This window comes from Oryzias melastigma, linkage group LG7, assembly GCF_002922805.2.
Source record: "Oryzias melastigma strain HK-1 linkage group LG7, ASM292280v2, whole genome shotgun sequence".
Classification (NCBI taxonomy): Eukaryota; Metazoa; Chordata; class Actinopteri; order Beloniformes; family Adrianichthyidae; genus Oryzias; species Oryzias melastigma.
This window is the reverse complement of record NC_050518.1, coordinates 29,160,911-29,184,087: the sequence shown is the minus strand read 5'-3', so window position 1 is coordinate 29,184,087 and position 23,177 is coordinate 29,160,911. Positions and strand designations below refer to the sequence as shown.

Sequence of the window (23,177 nt, the reverse complement as noted above, 5' to 3'; positions counted from 1 at the left end):
AAAAAAAAAAAACAGCACGAACATTTCCATTCTACAGTACCACCCAGCGGTCTACAACCTTGATATTTCGCAGTCGACCTTTGAGCCTTGTGCAAGTTTGCCCACTTTTTGCCCGCAGAAAGCCCGTATCCATGGGTAAGGGCAGCTGTGACATACTGTATAGGATTAAGTATATGTTGATTGCTATCAATCGCAAAAGACGGTTTAAACAACGATAAATGGTTACCTTAAATGTTTGCACACATGCATAGAAAAATAAACTATTGCTTTTTTTAAAAAGCCCAATTGTGCACTAATTACATGGTTCTTACTTGCTGTCCCCATTAGTTTCCTCCAGTACTACAAGAAAGGTAGATAATTGTTCTTTAGAGACATACAAGGTCCTACCTGTCTCTCATTGAGATAACTTGCAGTATAATTTATGTTGACTTCTATTTTAATAAAACTGTTGCAGTGAAATAGAAATAATGTATTTGTTGTTTTGCTACTTGTCATATTCTCATCACAATGTCAATCACCAATATTGCACATTGCAGGTTTTTATCAAATTGTAGAATTAGTATAACCCTATCAGACTGATGAAAACATGCATTCTCAGATAAGACAGGATTTAACTAAAACACATTGAAGTTTTTTTCAGTTCTGTCAAAGTGGAACAAAAACAAATAGTCAGTTTTTATATTTGCTGTTTCCAAATTCCAGTTGGTTTGATGCATTACAGTAAAAACATGTAAAGTACATTTACTTTTTCTATTTTAAATCTATGTTTTAATTAGCTTAGGAAAGGAAACTTTTTAAAACCAATTTATATTAGCAACACAGATGCTAAAAAACCCTTAAACACAAATGTCTACAAAGCAGATATTGTTTTCTAACAGTTTCACTGACATGATACGCTGAAATTCTAAACCAGCGTGTTCAAAAAGAGGAGGATGTTTACGGCCTTTTAAAGGAAAACAACAGAAACTCAAAGCTCTGTCCTCAGGACAGCAATTACCGTCAACGAAGACACCAAAAACAAAACCGTCTCTGCTTAAACTTGTGGAAGTCAACAATCTGAAGTCATACAGAAACAGATTAGATCTGTTTTAATGCTTGGCAGAAAGATTCACACCGTCAACCCGCTGGGAGCGCTCCAGCTTCCACAGAAGTGGAATAAAATGCCAACAAACACCTGAAACCTCAAACTCTTCATCTGAAACTCCAGACCTGCTTCTCTGAAGAAAGCTGGTAAAAACAGACAGCCGTCCCTTTTCCTCTTCCTGTCCCAGTGTGCTCCCAGACGACCCCCCCACGGTCCACGCAGCAACATCTGCCATGAACAACAAGGTCCTTTCTGACATTTTTAGCCTTCTGGCAGAAAAAGAAATCAAACGTTTTTGCAGTCAAAGAGAGGCTTTCTAACCCGACACCCCCACTCACCCCCACTTTTTCCTAGCTGCCCCGCCAACAGCTGTTATCAAACAGAGGCTGAATTCAGAAAGGGAGGGGTCAGATTCATACATGAGGTTCACAAGCACAAATGTAAAAACAAACAAGCCAGCCAGACAGAGCCAATCTGTCTAAAAATAGTTTTGATATTTCCACGGTGATGGTCGCATCAGAACTGTGTTTTGGACTCCACCCACAGATAGTCAGAGACTGAACCCAGAAAAGGGGGCTCTTTGGCAGACATTGAACTGGTTCTTAACAGGAACTGATCCAACGCGAACAAGTCCATGTTCTGAAGCTACAACGCAGCCCCACACCATCACACTACCACCACCATGTTTGACTAGTCCTATGATGCACATTTACTTGTGTCTCATCAGTCAGCAAGATATTTCTCCAATTGTTTGGGAGATATTCCAGAGGTTTTTGTCAAGTATAAGAGAGGCTTTTATGTTTTTTTTTTGTTTGTTTGTTTAGCAGTGTATGTCTTCTGATTCAAAAAAGAAGATAGACTGGAGAGTACATCGCCAACAACCATTTTTTTGCGAATCGGATGTTTTCAGTCAGACTGTCCTTTCTATAAAACCGTTGAATCCAGTTTTGTCTTTTTGGTGCAAACGAGTTCGACTGACTTGTCGGACATCATGACCATTTATTTAGTCAAACAAAATTAACAAAACTTACAAGCTGAAATGTTCTAACCTTCTGATGCTGAGGTTACCATTCATCCGTGCAAACCAATTTTTCAAAAGCTGCATCTAGGATTTACTAAAAACTGTTACAACTGTGACATTAACATTTAACGTCATTTGGGTTTTCTGTTAAACTACTAAATTGATTCGATTTCAGTTCACATACATACTTAAATTTGATTACAAAATTAAAATAATATCACAAAAATGTTTTTTTTTCCTGCTAAATTTTCATTCTAAAACTATTTTTTTGGTTGTGACCAACAGTAACTGGAAAAATACAAAAAGATTAAAAAAAAATCATAGTCATTGATTTAAAAAATCAAGAAATCAATATTCAATTTCTAAGTTAGGATTGTACCAAATTTTAATGCAGTCTTCCCTAGTTTATTTCAGGGTTATTTTAATAAATCACGATGGGTGAAATCAGTGAAGTAGGATTACAGATGCTTTAAGGCTGTAAAACTCCTCACTACACACTTCACACACTTTTCTCAGACAGACATGAACATTTTTACACTTTTCTTTCTTGTTTAACCTCTCAAAATTCAAACCTTCATAGAAAAATAAGTCCAGTTTTGTAGTCAGAAATTAAAGATCTGATCACAATTGAAGATTTGTGCAGATCTAGTAAACTGTACGCATTCTTTACAGGAGACACGGCACAACGGAATTTGATTGACAATGATCCACAGCCAATCAGGACACAGACAGACTATAAACTGTAAAACATATATATTTTTAAAAAGCATACAAAATTGTGCGGGCAAAAGTCCATGAAACAGTGAGACCGCGAAAGGTAAGCCATGATATAGCAAGGTAGCATTGTGTTTTTTTATTGACAGTCAAACATTTTTTGTGACAAATATTAAAAAATAAATAAATTAAAAAATATATCTTTTGATCCATCTGGACTTTCTGAAATGATACTTGAGTCTGAATAAGATGAAAACAGACCCAAAAGGGGGTTTGTTCTGTTCAAACAGAGAGAAACCAGAACTATATCTGACGCGAAACTGGAGACATAAACTCAGGAAAAGAAAAAAACATATTAACTAGAAGCAGAATCACAAATTTTTGGCTCAGAATTTTTCTTGGGAAAAAGACAAGAATTTGCACCATTTTTAGAGGATGAATTTAAAACTGTAGTAAAATAAACATTTGACAAACCAGTTCCTTTCAATGTTTGTCAACGATAATGAAAAAGATAGCTGCTATTGTGTCAGGACGTACCACTCCAAAATAAGTTTTTTCACACTTATGATGCAAACGACGATATAGAGTACCAAAAAAAAGAGATGACTTATTAACTATTTCTTACAAATCTCTTTTAGATCTTAAGATTATTTTTGCATAAATACTTTAAAATGTGGTCCAACTATAAGCTGGTTTTGTTTGACCAGGAACTAGTGTTAGGCAATAAAGTTGAACTTTTCTTGGGTACTTATTTGGACCAAATTAAAGAGTTTCATCTGAATCTCTTTTCAAAGATAAAATCTTTAGATCTGGGATTTATATAAAAAAACATTAAGAACAGACACTCATTCTAAAGGTGGACATTTACCTCAGAGTTACCTGAAGTCGTTCATTTTCTGCCAGAGTTACAGCAGACTGGTTCTGTGCTGTTCCACACACCCCAGCATTTAGAAGTGTGTTCTGTCTATGTAAGAGTCCACCTTCTATTCAAATGATCTCACCCGGGTTCCTGCATCATTTGCTGGCAGTAAGGTCAGTGTGTGTTTTCATGCATCCACAGGGCGGGTCAGGCGGTGCAGGGAACAGAGACAGCCTGTTCCCGAGGTGAGGTCAGCTCGCTGCCTTGACACGCTTCCGTTTGGACTCCTGCTGCACACACAGAGGAGCCTATACTCTTTTATTTAGCAGCTAAATGAACTGCTACCCCTCAAAGTGTTGCTCCTTTTCCGGTCACCTGGTCACAGTGAGAGCATTGCAGTGAAGGCCTCATGTAAAACCATTCAGGTGGGAGATTAAAGATTAAATCAAAGTGGATCTGCTGCATCCAAGCTGTTTTAGAGCAGCAGGTGAGGGTGGATAGTGTGGGTTTCCAGCCAGTGTAACAGCATCTGGCACCAGGGAGTAGGACGCAGCCCGTTTCAGCCTCCTCCTGACTGGTTGGCAGTGAACGGAGGGCGTCCCGGGGAAACACAACCACCCCGTGCCATCAGACCTCTCAGTTACACCCAGTAATTACAAATATAGAATAGCTCCTGTACACCCAAAACAACTGTAGTATTGTGTTGCTGCTCGCCAAGCATCTCCAGCCTCGTGCTGAGGAGACACACCTCTAAGTTTCCTGCTTGAGGGTTTTCTTTTTTCAGAAACTTCTTGAGGAAAATGTGGATTGATGTAAATGTTCTCTTCAACCAGTCAGTGGATGGAAAGTTGGAGAGGTGTCATGTTGTTATTAATCCAAAATAAAAGGTTTTCCTCCTTTTGACAAGCAGGACAGGAGCCAAATTCATCACCAGCCATCAGCTACACCACGTATCAAGGTCAAGGCCCAAGGGCCGGATCCGGCCCTCCGGGTAATTATATCTGGCCCCTTCAGATCATTTAATTTTATTTTTATTAATGGTCCAATGTTATCTTGCGCTTATTTGTATAATTTTGACAATATATATTTATGTAGGGAGAGTAAAATATTGAAAGTTAGTTAATGTCTAAGTTGTATTATTCTGGAATAATGTTCCTGCCTTTTTATTATTCATAATTATGTTAAAAAGTTACAGTTTTTAAGTTTTGAAAATTGGCATTCTGCTAAATTTTTGGACTATTTTGGCATTTATTAAGATTTTTTTAGGCTATTTTGGAGTTTAGTTAATACTGCAGCTACATGCTAATTTAGGCTTTTTCCAGTTTATTAGGCTATTTTGAAGTTTAGCTATTTTTCAGCTACATGCTAGCTGCTTTGGCTAAGCTAGGTTTTTTTTTAAGTTTTGTTTAGGCTAATTTGGTATAGCTAATATTTTAGCTGGCTATCAGCTTCAGCGTTTTTATCTATCATCTTCAGCAGCCAAATTCAGCGTACAGCATTCAAACTAGCATACTAGGTACTGCTATATGTCTAGTTTATAAATATGTTCAAAAGTTAAGGTTTTAAAGTTTTTTAAAATTTTGTTTTAGAGTGTTCAATAAACGTTTATCCTGTTCGGCCCCCAATTTAAGATGTGTTTTGGATTTTGGCTCCATGTGTGATTGAGTTTGACACCCCTGACACCAACAGCTGAGGCACAACACAAGACCACAGCATCATGAAGCTGTAGTCCCTCAACCACCAAATCTCTTGATCTTAAATCATTGCAGGAAAAAAAAAACAGAGAAACAATGAGAAGCTTCATCAAACAGCTGATTTTCCAGATGTGAACAAAATGCTGTCATTCAAAAATCTACTTCTACAGCTTCAGGATGCTCTAAAAATAAAGCAAGGAGAATCCAGGTTTATTCCAGCTGGAACAACACCGGGAGTTTCACTGGAAAACCACTTAACAAAACCTCCAGTATAGTTTCTTGGACTTCTTCCTTTCAAATTAAAAGCCCCTGACAGCTGGACCTGTAACCCCGCGCGGCTGAACGCATCATATGACTCCGTCCAGAACATTTCATGTTAACTTTCATGACTTAGCAAACTCATGGTGTCACCAAGCTGTTATTACAAACACATAAGATGCGCACGTTTTGTCATTGGGGCGCAAACCAGTTGAAAATAACCGCATTCATCCCTGTAAACACAAAACTTTGAAAGTGCGCAACAAATGAGTCCAAAAATTAGCTTCATATTTCAATAAAGAACAAACGAGTTTCTGTAAATACTGCCTGCCTGGGGTTCCTAAAGGGAGGAACAGACCCCCCCAAAACTGCCCCTGCGCTGCTTAAAAGCCTTCTTACCCCACCTTGTTCATTTTCCCGCTGAGCATGTCCGCTGCTTCAGACGGCGGCCGTCCCCGTCAGCTCGGCGCTCTGAGGCGGCCCGGGATTCTGGAAGCCCCGCTCCTCAGCCCGCTCTGACGGGGGCGGGGCTAAAAGCATGGGAGGAAGGCTGGTGCCGACCATCCTGTCTTCTGATTGGCTCATCTGCAGTGGGGCGCGTAAACACACTCCCTTCTGATTGGGTGAATTAATTTCTATGATTTTGCTGTAAACACTTGGCTGTGTTAGAGATTGTCAATATAAAATACTGAAAGGAATTTGGGTTTTTGCGTTTTATCAAGTAATTTATTAGTTTTAGACTGTTTTTGGCAGAAACTAATGATATACACATAGTTCTTTTTGACCACGTGGTACTTTACACCTGATTACATTCAAATTTATAAAGTTTATTGAGTTTAGAATTTTTATTTTTGCTTCAGCTTTTACTAAGTTTTACTAAGTATTTTACTCACTTGATTTTTAAATATACTTGTTTAAAACTTCCATCAAACACTTTTTATAAGCTAATAATAACATCATTTAATTTAATTTTTGCAATGGCACTATTTTCTGAAAACAAATATGTGTCAAACCATTTTAAGAAGAATTTAGAAGTATGAAGTCTCCCAACAGCTGTAAAATGTAATTTTCTATACAAAATAAGCCCTTAATGTTGCATTTACATATGCTTGAGTTTGTGTGAAACAGCAAAGACAAAATATAAAATAAACTAGGTAAATCATTAATTAAAATGACACAATTAAAGATGTTTGGTGTTAACTGACACACATTTTAGCTGAAGTTTTCAAACTCTATTGGTACGCTTGAATTCATTGTCTGATGCTCAAAATTATTTACCAAAAACAAACTAATCCTTTGTGGAGAAAATGTATATTCATGTACAAATACACACTCATAAAAACTAAAAAGAATAAAAGTAGAACCAAAAGAAAAACGTTTATCAGCTTAAATAAATAACTTAATTCAAAAACTATGACAAATTACTGCAAAAATTCAAAACAATAAAATCATAAATGCCTTAGTGCAGAATCTCCTTTTTTTTTATAACTTTGGGCAAAATATTTGAGTAAAAGTGCTTCAAATAAAGAAAGGGGGCGTGGCTAAATTTCACACCTGCTTTGGCTGTGTGGCTCAGGGCTAATAAATGTGTTAGCAGCAGCACCTAGTGGTATAACTGAAGAAGTGACATACATTCTAGAAAAACACAATGAGAAATTTTAAAACACTATATATGAAATATCTTTAAGTATGAAATGTGCAAAAAAGAGATGAAAGCATACCTTTCCTTCTTTTGGACTCCACATAATTATGACAAACATGCAGCTCTGGGTACACTTATGGTTGCAATTACGCTAACGTATGCATGGACGTGCATTCCTTCGGAGTCGCCTGTAATGGTCTCCAGTCTTTGACTTTAAATGCTTCAGTATCGGTTTTCTCTGCTGCATCACTTTGCTCCACATAGGATGCAGGTATAGAGCTTGTGGAGTTTTTTCAGTATAAATGGGTTATATGATATACAGAGACTAGCATGTGCGGTGCTCTTTTTTTCTTTTTGCTGGAGTTTTAGGAAATCAAAGCTAATTTCACGATGAAGAAACATGGAGCAAAGCAGTAAGAAAATAAGAAACTCCACACCGAGGGAGGATGTGAGACAGGAAGCTGGTGCTTTGGATTGGAATGAGGGGTTGTAGTTGTTGGGGGAGGGTCATACTGGATTAAAGGTGGAGAAAAGAGGGATGGAGCTGCGGTGAATAAAACCAGAGGGGTAATTAATTTCTTTTTCTGCACAGAATAACAAACGCAGCTGACACAGTAATGCAAGGTGCTTCTTGCTGCTGGACGATCTGCAGATGTGGAGGGACTTGGACCATGCTTGGAGGTAAATGAGACAGAGGTTGACAGAGTGGGGACCCCAGCCAAGAGGAAATGAGCGAAGGGGGAGGCTGGAAAAGGGGGCAGCTTGACAACGGATTGTGTAAGACAGCACTAAGCCAAGCACTGATAAGGTGCAGCTGTTGAAGGAGCAAAGGAGCGGTGGGAATGCTGGGTGATGCTGCGGACACAAATGAGCACATGTTCTCATTTATTGCACCGATGACTTCCATGAAGCCGCTCTCTCTGTGCTGCAGACATTTCCAGGAGTTGGCCAAGCATGAAGTTCAACATTTTTGTGTGTAAAAGAGAAAAATAATTTGTACGCAGTTCGCTAGGAGGTGTTTCTTTTCAGGGCGGTGTTGGGATATGTTGGGAATGTAGCCGCGAGAGGAAATGGGGGTTTTATGTCTTTCCCTTTTCCCCCGATCAGCTTTCATCTGTGTGACCGCTACACACAACAACAAGCGTTCCTCAAATCCAGCTCCGAGTTTGGGAACGATCTTTGTTTTCAAGCCGCAGGAATCCAGGCTACAACTGCCATCGCCGCCCTGGACTTCATGGAGGCTTTTAACTTTTTATTTGTAGGAGTGTGAGGGATGCATCTGCTGCTCTTGTGGATACAGAGCATGTGGGAGTGTCTAAATTTAACCCTGACTGGTCACTGTTCCGTCCTTTGTTGGGTGTGTTTGTAGTGAATGCCTGTGGCTCATGGCCTCTGTATCGTCACGGCCAACCCAAACGTTTCCTGAAAGGAAGAATTACTGGGAAGCTACACAAATAAATACGAAACCACTGACACAGCTCCAGGTCTCTGCGTGCATTCAACAACGGAATGAAAACAGAGCAACCAGCTTTCAAAGAAAGATTTAAAGACGCAGATTTTTAACTGGTTAAACCAGTTATAGTACAGCTGGGTTCCCGAAGATCAATTTCTTTAAAAGTACACCTGAAGATTATTTAAATCCACAAATTTAAAGTCACATTTACTGTAAGGAACAATAACAAGGAAGATGTGATATTAAATTCATGACTTATAGGAAACTTGACCTACCATTGTTAAAACAGTCCAACAATCTAATGAGTGCAACATTTAAGAATATCAGAATTTAAAACTTAATTGGTTATCAATATTGTTTTTCTATCTTGGTAGCTTTTGATGTCTCTGTTAAATCTAAATTGGAAGATTTGACACACCTACCCAAACCCCAAAGTGAAGCCCAAATGCACCTGAATGAGTGTTGCAGGTTTTTGGGTTGTTTGAGTCTGTGGAGGGTCGTAGACAGGTGCAACCACATATCAAAGATGTGTTTTGCCTACACATCCTCACTCCCAACTCGTCATACAGTATATGGCAATATGGTTCTGCCCCAATTCATGTCACTTTTTGAAGTTTTGGTCTCCACAACTCGTCGTTTTTTGACGTGCTGGCTGTTCCCATTAAATCACAAGTCTCCAACCCTTGGGACACGGTACCGGACGTGGAACCAGGTTAGGGTTAGGAGACCGGTACTGGGTTAGGGCATCAGTATCGGTCTGGTTCACGTCCCCTTCTGAGAGTTGAGGACTTTTGATTATGCTTTTGTTCACTCTCTGTGGCCTGGTACCAAGTGGCCCTCGGACTGGTACCAGTTCGAGGCCTGGAGGTTGGGGACCCCTGATTTAATGGGAACAGCCAGCACGTCAAAAAAAGACCAGTTTGGGATACTCAAATTGATAAAAAATGAGACCAAGGGGGCCAGAACCATAACTCCATATTTGATGAGTTAGAATTGAGAATGCGTTGGTTTGTAACTCCCATTAGGCTCGTGTTCCCACCTGAAAATGGAACGTACCATTGTTGTGCGGGTGGTATGTGTCACGAAACAGGCAGACAGATGGTTCCACGTGCAGCAGGTTTATTTGGTGAAGACAGGGCAATGGGCGTGATGCATAGGTTAAAGTCCACAAAGCTAGAGTTGGGACAGACAGGAAATCCAGAGTGGTCAGAATCCAGGCGAGGGTGAGGGCAGGGGCCAGGCGAGGCAGGGTCTGAGGAACACAGAAGGAGAGAACAGGAGGAGAACGCTCGGCGATGCAGGCAGAGAGGCACATGCAAAGCTTCGCGGGGAGTGGAGTGTGGAGCCAGACTAAATGCTGAGGAGGTGATGAGGTGATGGGGAACAGCTGAGCTGGTGAGTCCAGGTGGTGGTAGGTAGTGAGCGCTCCCTCTGGTGGCTGGAGATGGTAGCAGCAGATTGCTCCATGACAGTATGTGTATCGTGAAGTATTTGTAAGGCTACTGGAAGTTGAATGTACTTGGTCACACGTGGAAGGCTGACACACTCTAGTCATTAGTTAGGTGTGAGTACTGACCACATACCTCACACATGGCATGTGCAGGTGATACGTAAGTGCCCGTAGCATGTCCACACAAACTACATGCTAATAGTGTGCACTATGACCTGTTGACTGCAGCATGCCCGTAGAAAAAGATGTCCATGAACATTTCCTCTCTACGGGTCCACCAAGCAACCTTGGCATATCATGTGGTCCACCTGCATGCTCTGCACAAGTTTGACAGTTTTTACCCAGAGACCTCCCGTATCCACCCATAAAACACATTACTGTATTTTCCGGAGTATAAATCACAGTTTTTTTTGCATAGTTTAGTCAGCGGTGCAACTTATACACAGGAGCGGCTCCAGACATGGAGACATGATAATCGATGATTTTGTAGAACTATTTAAAATAAATACATTCAATCTCTTGATATCACTTGTGTCTTCGGTGCATTAAAAATAAGATATACAGTCAACTTTTCACTGTAGCTATGAGGCGAAAAACTTGATAGTAGCTTCTCCCACATGCGACGGGAGTGTCTAGTTTATGAAAACAGATTTGGTCAAGCATTGACCATCCAATTTGACCTGCATCAAAAGAGGCAGTAAATGTGAGCTTGATGTGTGAATCACGTTTGGTGGGTACACAGCATTACACCGGGCTTAGTGAATTTGTTCTGAAATGTCAGACTTTTCTCCCAAAAATGCGACTTATACTCCAGCGCAACTTAAATATGGTTTTATTCTTCTTGATTAGACTTTTTTTTCTTCTGAAACTTATACTCCAGAAAATCCTGAATTAGTACATGCTGGAATTAGTTCCCACTTGTTAGGAAACTTCTAATTTTTTCCACCAATAAAATGTGAATATAAAACTATTCAATGGTGGAATGACATCCAAGCCGTTGGTTTTACCACCTCTGATTGTAGAACGAGCTCCACCTTAATCCTGCACCACCATCTATGCAGAGCAGCTCCAGTCTCCATTAGAACTACTGACTCCTTCAGCCAGGAGCTGTTTATATCCAGACTCCACCCACACAGGGCTGTTTATTGACACTCTTCATCAGCAAGAGTGACTGGACAAAGCATGTTGGTGGGGAGCCAAGAATTATCCATTAAAAGCTAATTCCCACAGAATCGTTCTGGGTTCCTTCCAACCACATAAACACAGTTATGAATACTATGTGAAGAATCCATTCATGTGTTTGACGAACCGTCTTTTCTGCTTGTTGCAGACAAAACATCAGTTAACTATTCAGAGGAGCATATGGAAGATATTTTATTCCAGCTTCCAGTAAAGAATTGGCATTGGTTTCTGTTTATCAGGCCAAAGTAAACAAGTATGATTCTTTGTCATATTCTGGTCAGGTTCTCTTGGATCCTTTGGAGGTCCAGTACCCCGACATGTTTATCCGTGTTTATGAGAAGCACCATAAAAGGGAAAACTACTTTAATTAAAAGAAGACCATAAAAAGATAAGACAACATCTCCTCCCTGAGGATAATTGGGATCTAACTGGTTCCCACACCCTCCAGTTTGGGGTCGGTCACTGCAGGATGACGTAGTCCAGGAAGCTGCACATTCCCACGCTGCTCAGCCTTTGACACAGAGCCCAAACGTGCACATAGACTCAAACAAAAAGAAAGATGAAATTCCTCTTTTCATGGAAATGCAGGAAAATGCTCAAAATATGTTCAGATGTTCCAGTCAATCAAACAAACTACAAGTGCTCAGCTCAGTGTGATGAACGCTGGTGCTCAAAGGTCAAAGTTCTGACTGTTGCTTCATGACAGCTTGACCCGAACAAGCATCATGCTTCTGTTTATAAGACTGCAGCAGGGCTGAGAACTTCACAACAGAGCTATTATAGCTGCACAGATGTGGCCGCAGCTCAGAGATGCCATGGTTATCCACAGCTTCTTTTAATACGAAGCCAAAGAAAACACGCACGCTCTGTTTTCTGTCCCTGAATGTGCAGTTTCGACAGCATGACTGTCACATCACAACAAACCCTCTCTGTTAGCATCTCAGCCCAGTGGTCCCTCGTTTATCACAAGACTTAAAAATTACCCTGAAAGATGAAATCCACAATGTAGCATTAAGACTGTAAAACTCCTTATTGGACAAACTTTTTCCACTTTTCTCAGACAGACATGAACATTTTCACATTTTTCTCTTTTGCTTAAACTCTCAAGGTTCAAACCATAGAAAAAAAATCTTGAATAATTGAATGAAAACAAAGATCTAATTGCAACTGGAGATTTGGGTAACTTTGGCAAACTGAGCACATTCTGCACAGGAGAGATTGACTGACGAGGTCAACAGCCAATCGGGAAGCAGTGTGTTGCTAGAAAAAAACATTCAAAATTGTGCTACATTTGGCAAAAAATAGATATAGCAATGGAACACTTAAGGAGAAATGTGGTTATCAGAATATACGTCAAAGCCAATTAAAACTTTTGTTCACTACATGCAAGTCTTTCATGTTGTGTCAAACCTCAACCACTTTTTTGTTGGATTTCAGTTCATTCTTTAATTACTGACTGTATCCTGGAGAAGATTTGAAACTTGAAAGAAGAGGGGGGCCTAAAACTAATGATAACATTTTATTTCAGACATATACTTTAAAAGACAAAATAGGGAAAAATGTATTACATGTATCTTAATGGGAATGAGAAGAAGCAAATGCCTTGATCTTAAAGTGGTCGTAAAAATTAGTCATGAAGTACTGGATCATCCATTAAGTAACCGGGAAAACTGGGTAAAGATGGTCTGGAAACTGAAACAAGAACTAGACTGAAAGTTGGCTGAAGACCAGTAACAAAGTGTCCTAAAACTTCTAGAAAAGTGGAAGAAACTGGGTGGATGGATGAGTGACCAGGAAAGTGACAAAAATGGGCCCGAACTGAATAAAAAAACGTTCAGATTGAAATCAAAAACTGGTCTCTACATTCTAAAACTATGAAAGTTTTATGTGAATTGTCTAAAAATCATTTTAACTGAAGATCAATAGAAAATAAGTTAGTGTTGTGGAGATTTTTATTATTCTCAAAAAATGTAAATGAAGATGAGATTTTCAACAAAAACAAGCATTTTTAGCTATACAAGTATACGCCATTTACCATTTACCATTTTAAATCCCTGTAAGGTGCTTTGGTAGTTTGTTAAAGACCCACTCTGATCATCTTTTGATCGATTTCCAAAGCGTTCCCAGTGGTCCTTTAATTATGATTATGCCGTTCTAAGTCTTTTCCTAGGATATAGTTTCTGCAGAATGGCATGAATTTATTAGAAATTCATTCCTGATTGTGGGCGAGATAGTAAGTGCAGAGCAACCCCGCCCCCTCTTCCCCTCTCTTTTGTTGAGAGCTCGGAGCAAGGAGCTTGTGACTCACCCAAAGTATTTTTTATGTCACATATAAGTTCTTTTTGACCAGCATTTTTTCATCTGCTCCTGATTCACATCGATTTGGATAAATAAAAATACTCAGAAATGCAATTTTAAGATTAATTTCCTTAAGATATGTCATCCATCATCAGAACATTTTCAGAATACCAAAAATATGGTCTTCATTGCAGTGAGTCTTTAAGTCATAACTTGCTGTTTTTAGCAACTAAAATATATTTAATGCAAAAAATAGTAAACAAGTCACTGTGGATGTAAGAACCTTAGAACCTTAGAACTATGGTAACAGGTGCAGATAGTTTCTGTTACTGAGCAAAAGTCTAAGTATGCTGTGTCTTAAAAACATTTCCGTTGAGGCTACCAGGAACCTCAGGGAGTTAAAGAATTTGGTTGGATTTGTACCTGTGGAAACATTTCAGTCTGAACGGAAGGAGGAAACAACAGAGCCTTCTGATGAGGCTACATCATGGAGAGCTCCTCACACTGACCTTTGTCAGCCTCATCCTGCCGCTCTCGCTCCTCTCCAGACTCCTCCTGTGCACAGACGAGCTCCTGACCACCGGCACCGGCTGCACCACTCCCTCGCCGCACCAGTCCGAGCTCAGGACGCACCCCATGTGAGAGGACGAGGTCCTGGACGCCTTCCTATCTCCGTCTGTCCTCCCTGCTCCTCCTCCTCCTCCTCGGTCCCTCTTTGTCGCCTTCACCTCCCGGACCCTCAAGGGCGAATCCAGCTCCTGGACAGCTGTTTTTGTCAGCTGGATAGACGGACGCCCTTCCCCTTTTCCTGGCTCTCGGTCAGCCCTGCTGCAGGGACAGAGGGAAGGAGACTCTCTGCCCTGCTCTGCTGCTTTCAAAACAATCCTTAAAAACACTCGCCTCTCCTCCTCGGCCCTCCTTTGCTCACATGTAAACTCCCCATTTTTTTCTTCCTCCACCCCACCAACTGTTGCAGTTACTTTCTTCAGCACACCTTTGGCTTGTCCCTTACTTTCTCATTGCATCCTTTTTCTGTTGACTCCCCAGATCCTCCTCTGACTCATCAAACTTTCAACTTTCCCATCTTTGAAATCCACCCGTTTCCTCCTTTTCTCCTCTTGCTTCTCTCCGTTCCAAGAGCAACGTCTTCCCTCCTTCTCCCTCTGCAGCAGTACCCCTCTGCTACGGTTGCCTCACTCTTACATATACAATTACCTCTCTGTTCTCACCCCCACCCATCTCTTCAGCTCCCCTCTGTTTCCTGCTCCCAGATACAGGCAGTTACTCCTCAGCCCAGGCAACACATTGTCCGTATTGTCTTGCAAAACAAACCAAGCAAACCTCAGCAGTGACGGCTGCTGTTAGGATGCTGTGCAGGGACGGTGACTCAGGCCGCACTGAGACGTCCGTTGTTTGGGACGCAGTGGCCTCTTCTCTGTGAAACAAGGTCCGTTTCACCACACAATGCACACCTACAACACCCACACTCTGTCAATGGAAGGTCACATACATGTTAGCAAGCCGGGATGCAGCAGTAATATCAATAAAAAAAACTCACTTTTACACCAGCAACCTGTTTTCCTGTCAGATTTCATCCATCTATTACAGTTTGAGAAGAAAATTCGATACATTATTTTACAGCAAAGTGGCTCCATGCTTATTTATGAGTTCACTGACGTCACTGATCCAGAATGGATCCAGATGTTTGCAAAACGACAGATTGTACCTCACTGGGTTGAAACATTCCCACTGCAGAGGCTCAGACTTGCAAGAAAATATGCAAAGAAGTCAGAACTTTCTCCAGGAATCACAGGTTTGTGCAATTTAGCAGAAATTAACCTGAAGTTTGAATACACCTCAAAGAACTGTTGTGCAAAATGATTGACCATTTTGCCTGTTTTGTCCAGCTGCAGGCCTTTCAGACCCGTCTCACAGCAGGAATTCTTATTTTTGTCTTCAATTAGTCAATTTTATCTTGAAGTTATCTCAAATTGTTACTTCTATTTAAAGGGTAAAATAAAATCAGTTTGCGTTTCTCAGATTGTAACTGCATTCAAGAAAGAGTCTCAAGGTGGTGATATGGTGAGTGTCTTACTTTTGCACTTCTGACATCATGAACAGGTCCACTCTGAAGCCATAAACACAAGAATGCACCAAATGTTAATTCATGCAGCACACTTAGCTCATGGTGTTCACTCTGGAGATGCAGGGAGGGGCTTCTTCTTCTTTTTACTGTTTACCAGCACCCGTTCTCACAGTCGGAAGAGGATTGATTCAAAGTATCAAAGTGGTGCAAATCTTGAGGATACTTTTTTTCTTCCAAAATATGAAAGATTTGATCTCAGTTGGCACTTCAGTGAATCAAAAAGAACATCACCCATATATTATTACCAAATCCAAGCCCCTAATTGGTCAAAGTTTGACTATAGAGCCTAAAAACAATCATAGAAACTTACAAGAGTTAACAAAGACTTTTGATTGGAAGTGGCTGCTTGAACGCGTGTTGCTGAATCTGATGTGAATGTAGCTTTAATCTGTCTTTCAAAAGCTCTTTGCTCAAATTTGGCCTGATGTACGTACAATTTTATTTCCATTTTTCTTGGTGTTTCTCTGAACTATTATTTTTTGCCATGCTTGGATACCAGAGAACTAGCTTGTGCTTGCTTTAAATGGATGGATTAGTGGACACGGGTGATTTTGGGATTTGACTTTGGACTTGTTAAGGTGAACTGGTTCTGTTGGGGGGTGGGGTGGGGTGGGGTTGTGTAAAACTATAGAAAAATAATCAATCAGGAATTTGGAAAACATTAAGCTATATATGATTATTGATTTATGTTTGAGGTCATATATAACATTTTCCTTCCAAAATACTATACATCAATTAGGAAAAGGTTTGATGCATTCACAACAACTCTAATATTTTTGCAAATAAATAAATAAATAAATAAAATAAAATAGAGATTCTTACTTTTTGGTTGAATCTCTTGAAAACTATATTTTTGCGAGTTGTCACTGAAAGCCCAGCAAACAGAGAATTATGCCACACAAAACTCAATCTTTTATGATTTGATCAGTTTTTAAGGTGTTGGAGAAGCAAGCTTTCTCTTAAATGAATCGTCTGTTGGGTACTGTTTCTCCCTGACATTGATTGTTGGTTGAGACCTTGTGTGAAGATTCTGCATTTGGATTTTTGTGGCGTTTCTTGAGTTTTTTCATGTTCCATTTTCTTTGACGGTCACATCAAGTTTAAGCTGTAAATCATCCACATATGTCTTCATTTGTATTACCTGTTTTCAGACTGTTTATATCTCTGGTTTCCAGTTCTTCATTGCCAGGTCATCTGGTTTCTCCTGATTTTGTTACACCATGAGTTCTAGTTTAGTTATTACATTGAATTTCTGATACTGAGCCTGGTCTCACAGGTCCTTCAATAGTTCCTGACTCTTTGACTACAAAGTTTTCATCTCAAGAAGGGCCCAAACCAGCCCACATCATCATCCTACCACTGCTGTGCTTGAGATTTTGTGCATTGACTTTGTCCACATAAGCTACTGCATTTTAGAAAAAGTGAACCTCTGTTTTTGGGCCAAACCAAACTCTTCAGCCCTCTATTTTTTTCCCAACAAGCCAAACTTTGGGAATTTGTGATGTTTTATGACCTGTGGGATCTCAGATGTAGCCGCTTTGTTTCTCAGAGGTTCGCACACTAATATTTTCCTGTTTTTCATGTCATGTCTTTATAATGTTAGACTTGTACTTGTAAGCATGTCATCCTCTCTCTGAGTTAATTTTAGCATGACTAAAACGTGTAATCTTCAGCATGAAAAAATGTCTTTTTCTCATGGAGTCTTTGCTGTTGTGCATTTCTTCTCTCTTGAGTGTTTTGGCTGCTTCACCAGAGCTCATGAGGCTCAGAGGACGGAGGCTGTACCCCTTACAAGGCAAATTCTTGGTGTTTCTCCAAAATCCCTATTTCCTCCCCCTCTATTTTGCCCCATTTTGCTTTTTTTTTCTTTCACGGCTCTCTCAGTTTTTCATTGTTTTTGTTCAGTCTGAAGCCAAAGGTTCTTGAGTCGTACAGCCCACCTCTGCATCTCCACCAACCATTCCAGTCCTGCTTCCCACCGTGCAGCCCTCTGTCTGTGCACGCCTGCCTCCACGCCGAGCGCTCAGACATGAGCTCAGGCTGCAGACAGTGTTTACAGCAAGCCCCCCTCCTGCTTTTACACGCCGTGAAATGAACTCCTTCTAATCAACTCCCATCTCAACAGCACTGCTTGTTTTGTGTTTGGGTAAATGCAGAGGAAGAGATGCAGCAAATTGAGCCATTACATCCAACTGATTTCAGATCATCAGCTTTCTGATTAGAAACCGTGGAACTAAATTAAAGTAGAGTACCAACAAATTGATCTTTTTTGTCCAAAAAAATGTAAAAGTTTGGCTAATGTTTGGGAAACTGGCAGAAATCAGTTCCAGTCTGGGTCAGAGATTACAAGCAGAACCGGATGAGCCCTCTGATGGGGAGGGAACGGCTAAAACCTTCGGTTGGAGTCGAAAAGATCAACCAGCTCCAAATATGGAGAGAGAAAGAGATGGGATTGTAATGTAAGAAACAAAGGAGCACAGAAATAGAAGCAGTGGTGATGAGGTCAGTGGTGATGCTCCTCGGAGGAACATCACAGCTGTTTGTTGACTGAAGACCCTGAAAATGATCCTGCCCCACCCCCCCAGGGATTTTCTGGAGCTCCTGCACCAAACTCTTCTCTGATTGAAATGTCCTCAGTGAGCTTTAAAGCTTGTACAGATGTGCGAAAACATCTCTGGCTTAGAGTTACACACAGCTTCTGTGAGAATTGATCAGAAACATCAGATTTTGGAGGCAGTTGGATGAAATCATTGGAGTTGTTTGGAATTTTTTCTAAAATTGTAGTTCTTCTCATTTTGTTTTGGCCATCTAACAACCTTTATGGAATTAAAACTGTCATAATGACACCACTTTACCAAATAATACCATTCTTGGTATTTCTAAGATTCACACAAAGGGAAAAAGAACAATTAAAGTCCTTTAAAATATATTTTTTAGATCAGTTCCGGGGATTCCGGCATTCAAACTTCTGCTTTATCATTTATTTTCCATGCTATTGTTTGGAGCAGTGCGGTTCATGTGTTGTCCTTTCCCACTCCCCCTGGGGGAGCAAGAGAGTTCAGATTTCAGGTGGCTCATCTGTGCTCCTGTCCTTGGCCATTGACCACGCCTCCAGAGGAACAACACATGAATTGCACTGCACCAAGCAGAAGCACAGGTAAACAAAATGAATATAGAACAGAGGGGAAGAAGTAAATGAGAATAGAGGACAGAACCCCATTGCCCCAAACTTCTAGCAGCCCTACTAGCAGCTAATTAGCATTGAGTTTTAATTCAAACATGTTGATAGTAATTTATACAAAAGTCAATTATTAGCAGTTAAAACACAAATTCAATACACACATCTCTTGTGTGGATTTTTTTAGATAAAATATTAGCCGGTTTTGCATTTTACAAAAACTGTTTTGAAAATCTAAAGTTTTAAACATTGTTTTTTAGTTAAACATTCAACTGTCAATTTAGCTAAATATATTTTTTGGCATTCTTTAATGCCCAGTATCATTTTAAAGTTTTGTGATTTAAAGTCATTTCACAAAAAAAAAAATAACTATACATTATTGATTATTACTATATATTGTTTCATGAGGTTTTCACTTTGGTTTCTGTTTTTTTCCATACTTCGGGTTTCATCAATGTGTCATCTTATGTTAAACTACGTTGGATGTGGGGGTCAGGAGGTTTGGGTTCATCCTACATGTTTAATATTTTTAATTGTTTTAAGTGTGCAAAGTATTTTGCATTACTGTTGTATAAATAGTGCTTTATAGATAAAGCTATATTTTATTAAAATTTTGGGCGATTTGAAGCCTATCAGTAACAAGACACAGCATTTTGGAATAAACATTAGTAAAAGTAGCACCAAAAAACCTTAAAAAAAAGAAAAAAAAGGAAAACAGAGTCATGACAGAGTACCGTCAGTCCTTTTGAAGACAAAACTGCCTTTAAAGGAGAAGCATCACTGAAGCTACATTCACAACGGTGCAAGGTAACATTCATTTAAACGACCTCGTCCAAAGAAAATTCTATGTTAATGCATGTGAATGTGCTTTATCAAAACTCTTGGGTACATGAGTAGAGTTGCTACGCAAGTTTCTACGGCTATTTTTAGGCTCTATGTCCAACTGGATCTATGGAACAAGAAATCTGTTATAAACTGGAAAAGAGCTGTGAAAGAAAAAGCCTTGAGCAAGACTCACCAGATTTACACCACTTTGATCTTTTGCACTAAACATCCTTCTACTCTAGATGGCAGATATGAGCTAGTAAATAGAAAAACAAAGAAGAAGCCCCTCCCTGCTTGTCCAATGTGAATACATGGGCTGAATGTGCTTTTAAGAATGTACATTCAGTGTGTTCTTGAACACATGTCACATTCCCGATGTGAACGTAGATGATGGGATGTCTATCAGGTTTGATGCTCTGAAAAATAAAGTCGGGAGCAGATGGGACATATTAAAATAAAAATCAGTCCAGACTGACTGGAAACGAGTCACATTCCAACAGTCTGGATGCTCCTGTGTGGAGGAGTTTCTCTGAACTTGGAGAGCAAAGAAAAAGGAACATTTGCTTCAGTACGTTTGGACCAGTTGTAGTGTTACAGCAGCCTAAACTGTCCCAAACTTTCTGCTGCTTTGTTTTCCTTCTGTTTCCTGTTGATTCGCTTCAGTTCTGTGGTTTTCTGAGATGTCATCATTTCTTCTTCATTAGTTCATCATCTGTGTCGCTTCCTTTCACCTGTAGAATACCAAATCCCAGAATTCAACAACTGAAAATATGACTAAACCTCTCAAAACAGTGAAGACAGATTTTTTGTGCTTTTTGATTGACTGAGTACTTCCCTCTTTCTCTCTCCTCCAAGTCCATCTGGTTACAAAGTGTTCTTCTGTCAGCCAGCTTTGAGATATTTACTTTTAAACTTTTTTTCTTTAACTTTTGTTCAAGCTGAAGGTTTTAACATGATTTATGTGTGTTTGAAGATCCTGGCTGATCCTGTGAGATGATATTTTACAACTGATACCATCTGACACATGCCTGAACATCAAACATGAAACAGTGACAAACAACAAAAACACACAAACTTCCTTTGGTTCTCTTGCTGGTTTTGGTTTCCCCAGAAATAAATAAACTTTGGTTGTGTGAATGAACACTAAGAAGAAAGCGAGTCACACTGGAAAAAAAGAGTTCGGGTTTCATCCTAGCTTCCTTCAAAGTCTAAGAAAAAAAAAGCATATGCTTCAAAAACTAAAATCTAAAACTAAACTGTGTTTGTGATGAGGACAAGTGACAAAAGCACGGCAGTGGGAGCATCATGATCTGGAACTTAAGGGAGAACCAAAAAAACTTCAAAAAGAAACCACAAAATAAATTACAATGTTGGATGTAAATGAGTCTGTCAGATGAACATGATCTTCATTTTTCCTCCAGCAGAGAGGAAGCAAGCTTCAAGAATGAGAAAAAAATGAATTTTTGGCATTCAGCGAGTAAATAGAACATTCAATCAAGACGCATGTTTAGAGCAAACACAGACTTTTGAAGCAAAAACAAAACATTTATTGTAAATCAACTCTTTCCAAAGAGTCTCCTGAAAACAAATAAACGGTTTGACCTGAACTTTCCCTTTACCTCAATGGGGCTGCAGTAACAAATATGATTGGAAACAGATCTACAACACATCATTTTATGAAATAAAATCCTCAATTTCCATTAATTTTTGATGAACTGATTTCTTCGTTTATTTCCAATTAAAAAAACAAAAGAAGAAAAACACATCCATCAAATCTATTGGAGATATTAATGTATTAATTGATTAGAAAATTTAAAAAAATGATGCAATCTTATTGACATAATAATTGCTCCTAATCATAAATAGACATATTTGGACTAATATACAGTAAACACACCAACGTACCTTTGAAGCCATTCAATATAATGACCGTTTATTAGAGTTTGATTAACTCCTCAAAGGGAAGTAAATGATCTGCATGAAAATCTGCACAAAAATCTCCTGGTAAAAGAAACAGTTTTCTAAACAAAGAATAAATGTCAATTTCCTTTTACACCTATGAGGTTAAAAAAAACTTTACATTTAAAAAGGCAGGAACACTAAAACCTACATAACTCCCTGATGCTTTGTTTTTCTTATAGAGAACTTTATTTTTGTTAGAATTTTTCAGTTAGATTTCCGTCTTTCAGGCACAGAAACCTCCTTTCTCAAATCTTTCGGTTGCCGGGCTGGTCTCTTTCTCTCACTGTCTCTGATTATCCTGGAATGATGGGAAAGCCTCAGCTGACTGTGGTTTCACTGATTTTTAAGGGAGACATTTAATCGTCAGAAGAAAACTGAAAAATACGACCCAAGCGTTTCCTAACGGATTCCACAAACCCCTTCTGGTTAACCCGGACGTCTCCAAACCGCCTCATGTTGAGTTGATTAAGATACATTTCAATGACTCCCACTCGTGCGGTGCATGAGGAAGTGGCTGAAATGAGCAGTTTATTATAATAATTATCTATTTAATTTTTTCTTCGTATAGAAAAGAGAGAACGTTTTGTCTTTAACAGGATGAAGGGAAAAAAAAAATTAGTGAGATTTATTCAAAAAAATGGAACATAGTTATCATTTTGTGTTAATGTAAACCCCCCTAACCAACAGAGGCTGTGCAGAACTTCAATGGGCACCCACTTCACATGCTTAAAAAGAATCACCACCAGGTAAAATTCACCTTCAAAAAAATCACTTATTTGTCTAAGTTTGTGTCAGAAAAAGTTTGTGGTTATTTATTGGTGTTTATCTCATTTTATTTTGTAGAAATGTTGCTTTTCATTGAACTGGCGATGCCAAGTATGACAATTTTTCTGGATTCCCTCAGTACTTAGAGCACAATGTCATATACAGGGCAATTTTTGTGGGTTCAAAGCTACAATTCCCAAACCCAGTGTTCTGGAAATTTCCCAAAAGTCTGCAAAAAAGCCTGTGTGCATCGGTGCTCACTGGATTGATTGATTGGATGTGTGGACCACAATGCATTGCGTTTGATGGACTTGTCATTCATCCATTATCATAACAGATTAATTCAATTTTATTTATATAGCCCAATTACATAACACAGTTGTCGCAACAGGATTCACTCGTAATTGTACCAAAATATAACATCCATCATGAAACATAGAAAATACTAAAACTAAATTAAACTGGGCATCCCTGCCTTTAGACCTGGGGCCCGTTTCAAGAAGCATGTTCAACAAATTTAGAGTTCGAACCTGAACTTAGAGTCACTAGACTCAAAATTCTCAAACTCAGGGTTTTCGGTTTCAGAACAGCTGAAAATGTTTGATTCAATCAACTTGAAGTTGTTAGAACCAGAATCAGGTGTGAG

General features: G+C 39.4%; 1 protein-coding gene across 1 annotated transcript in view; it reads right to left on the bottom strand.

Annotated features, from left to right (window-relative positions):
• tns2a (tensin 2a) overlaps positions 1–14,835 on the bottom strand; it is a 61,039-nt gene extending 46,204 nt beyond the window's left edge. Inside the window, exon 1 of the mRNA XM_024294000.2 lies at positions 14,165–14,835. Coding sequence (XP_024149768.1) covers positions 14,165–14,293 — 129 coding nt within the window. The 5' untranslated portion in view covers positions 14,294–14,835. The remainder of the gene's footprint in view (positions 1–14,164) is intronic.
• Between the last annotated feature and the right edge of the window lie 8,342 nt (positions 14,836–23,177).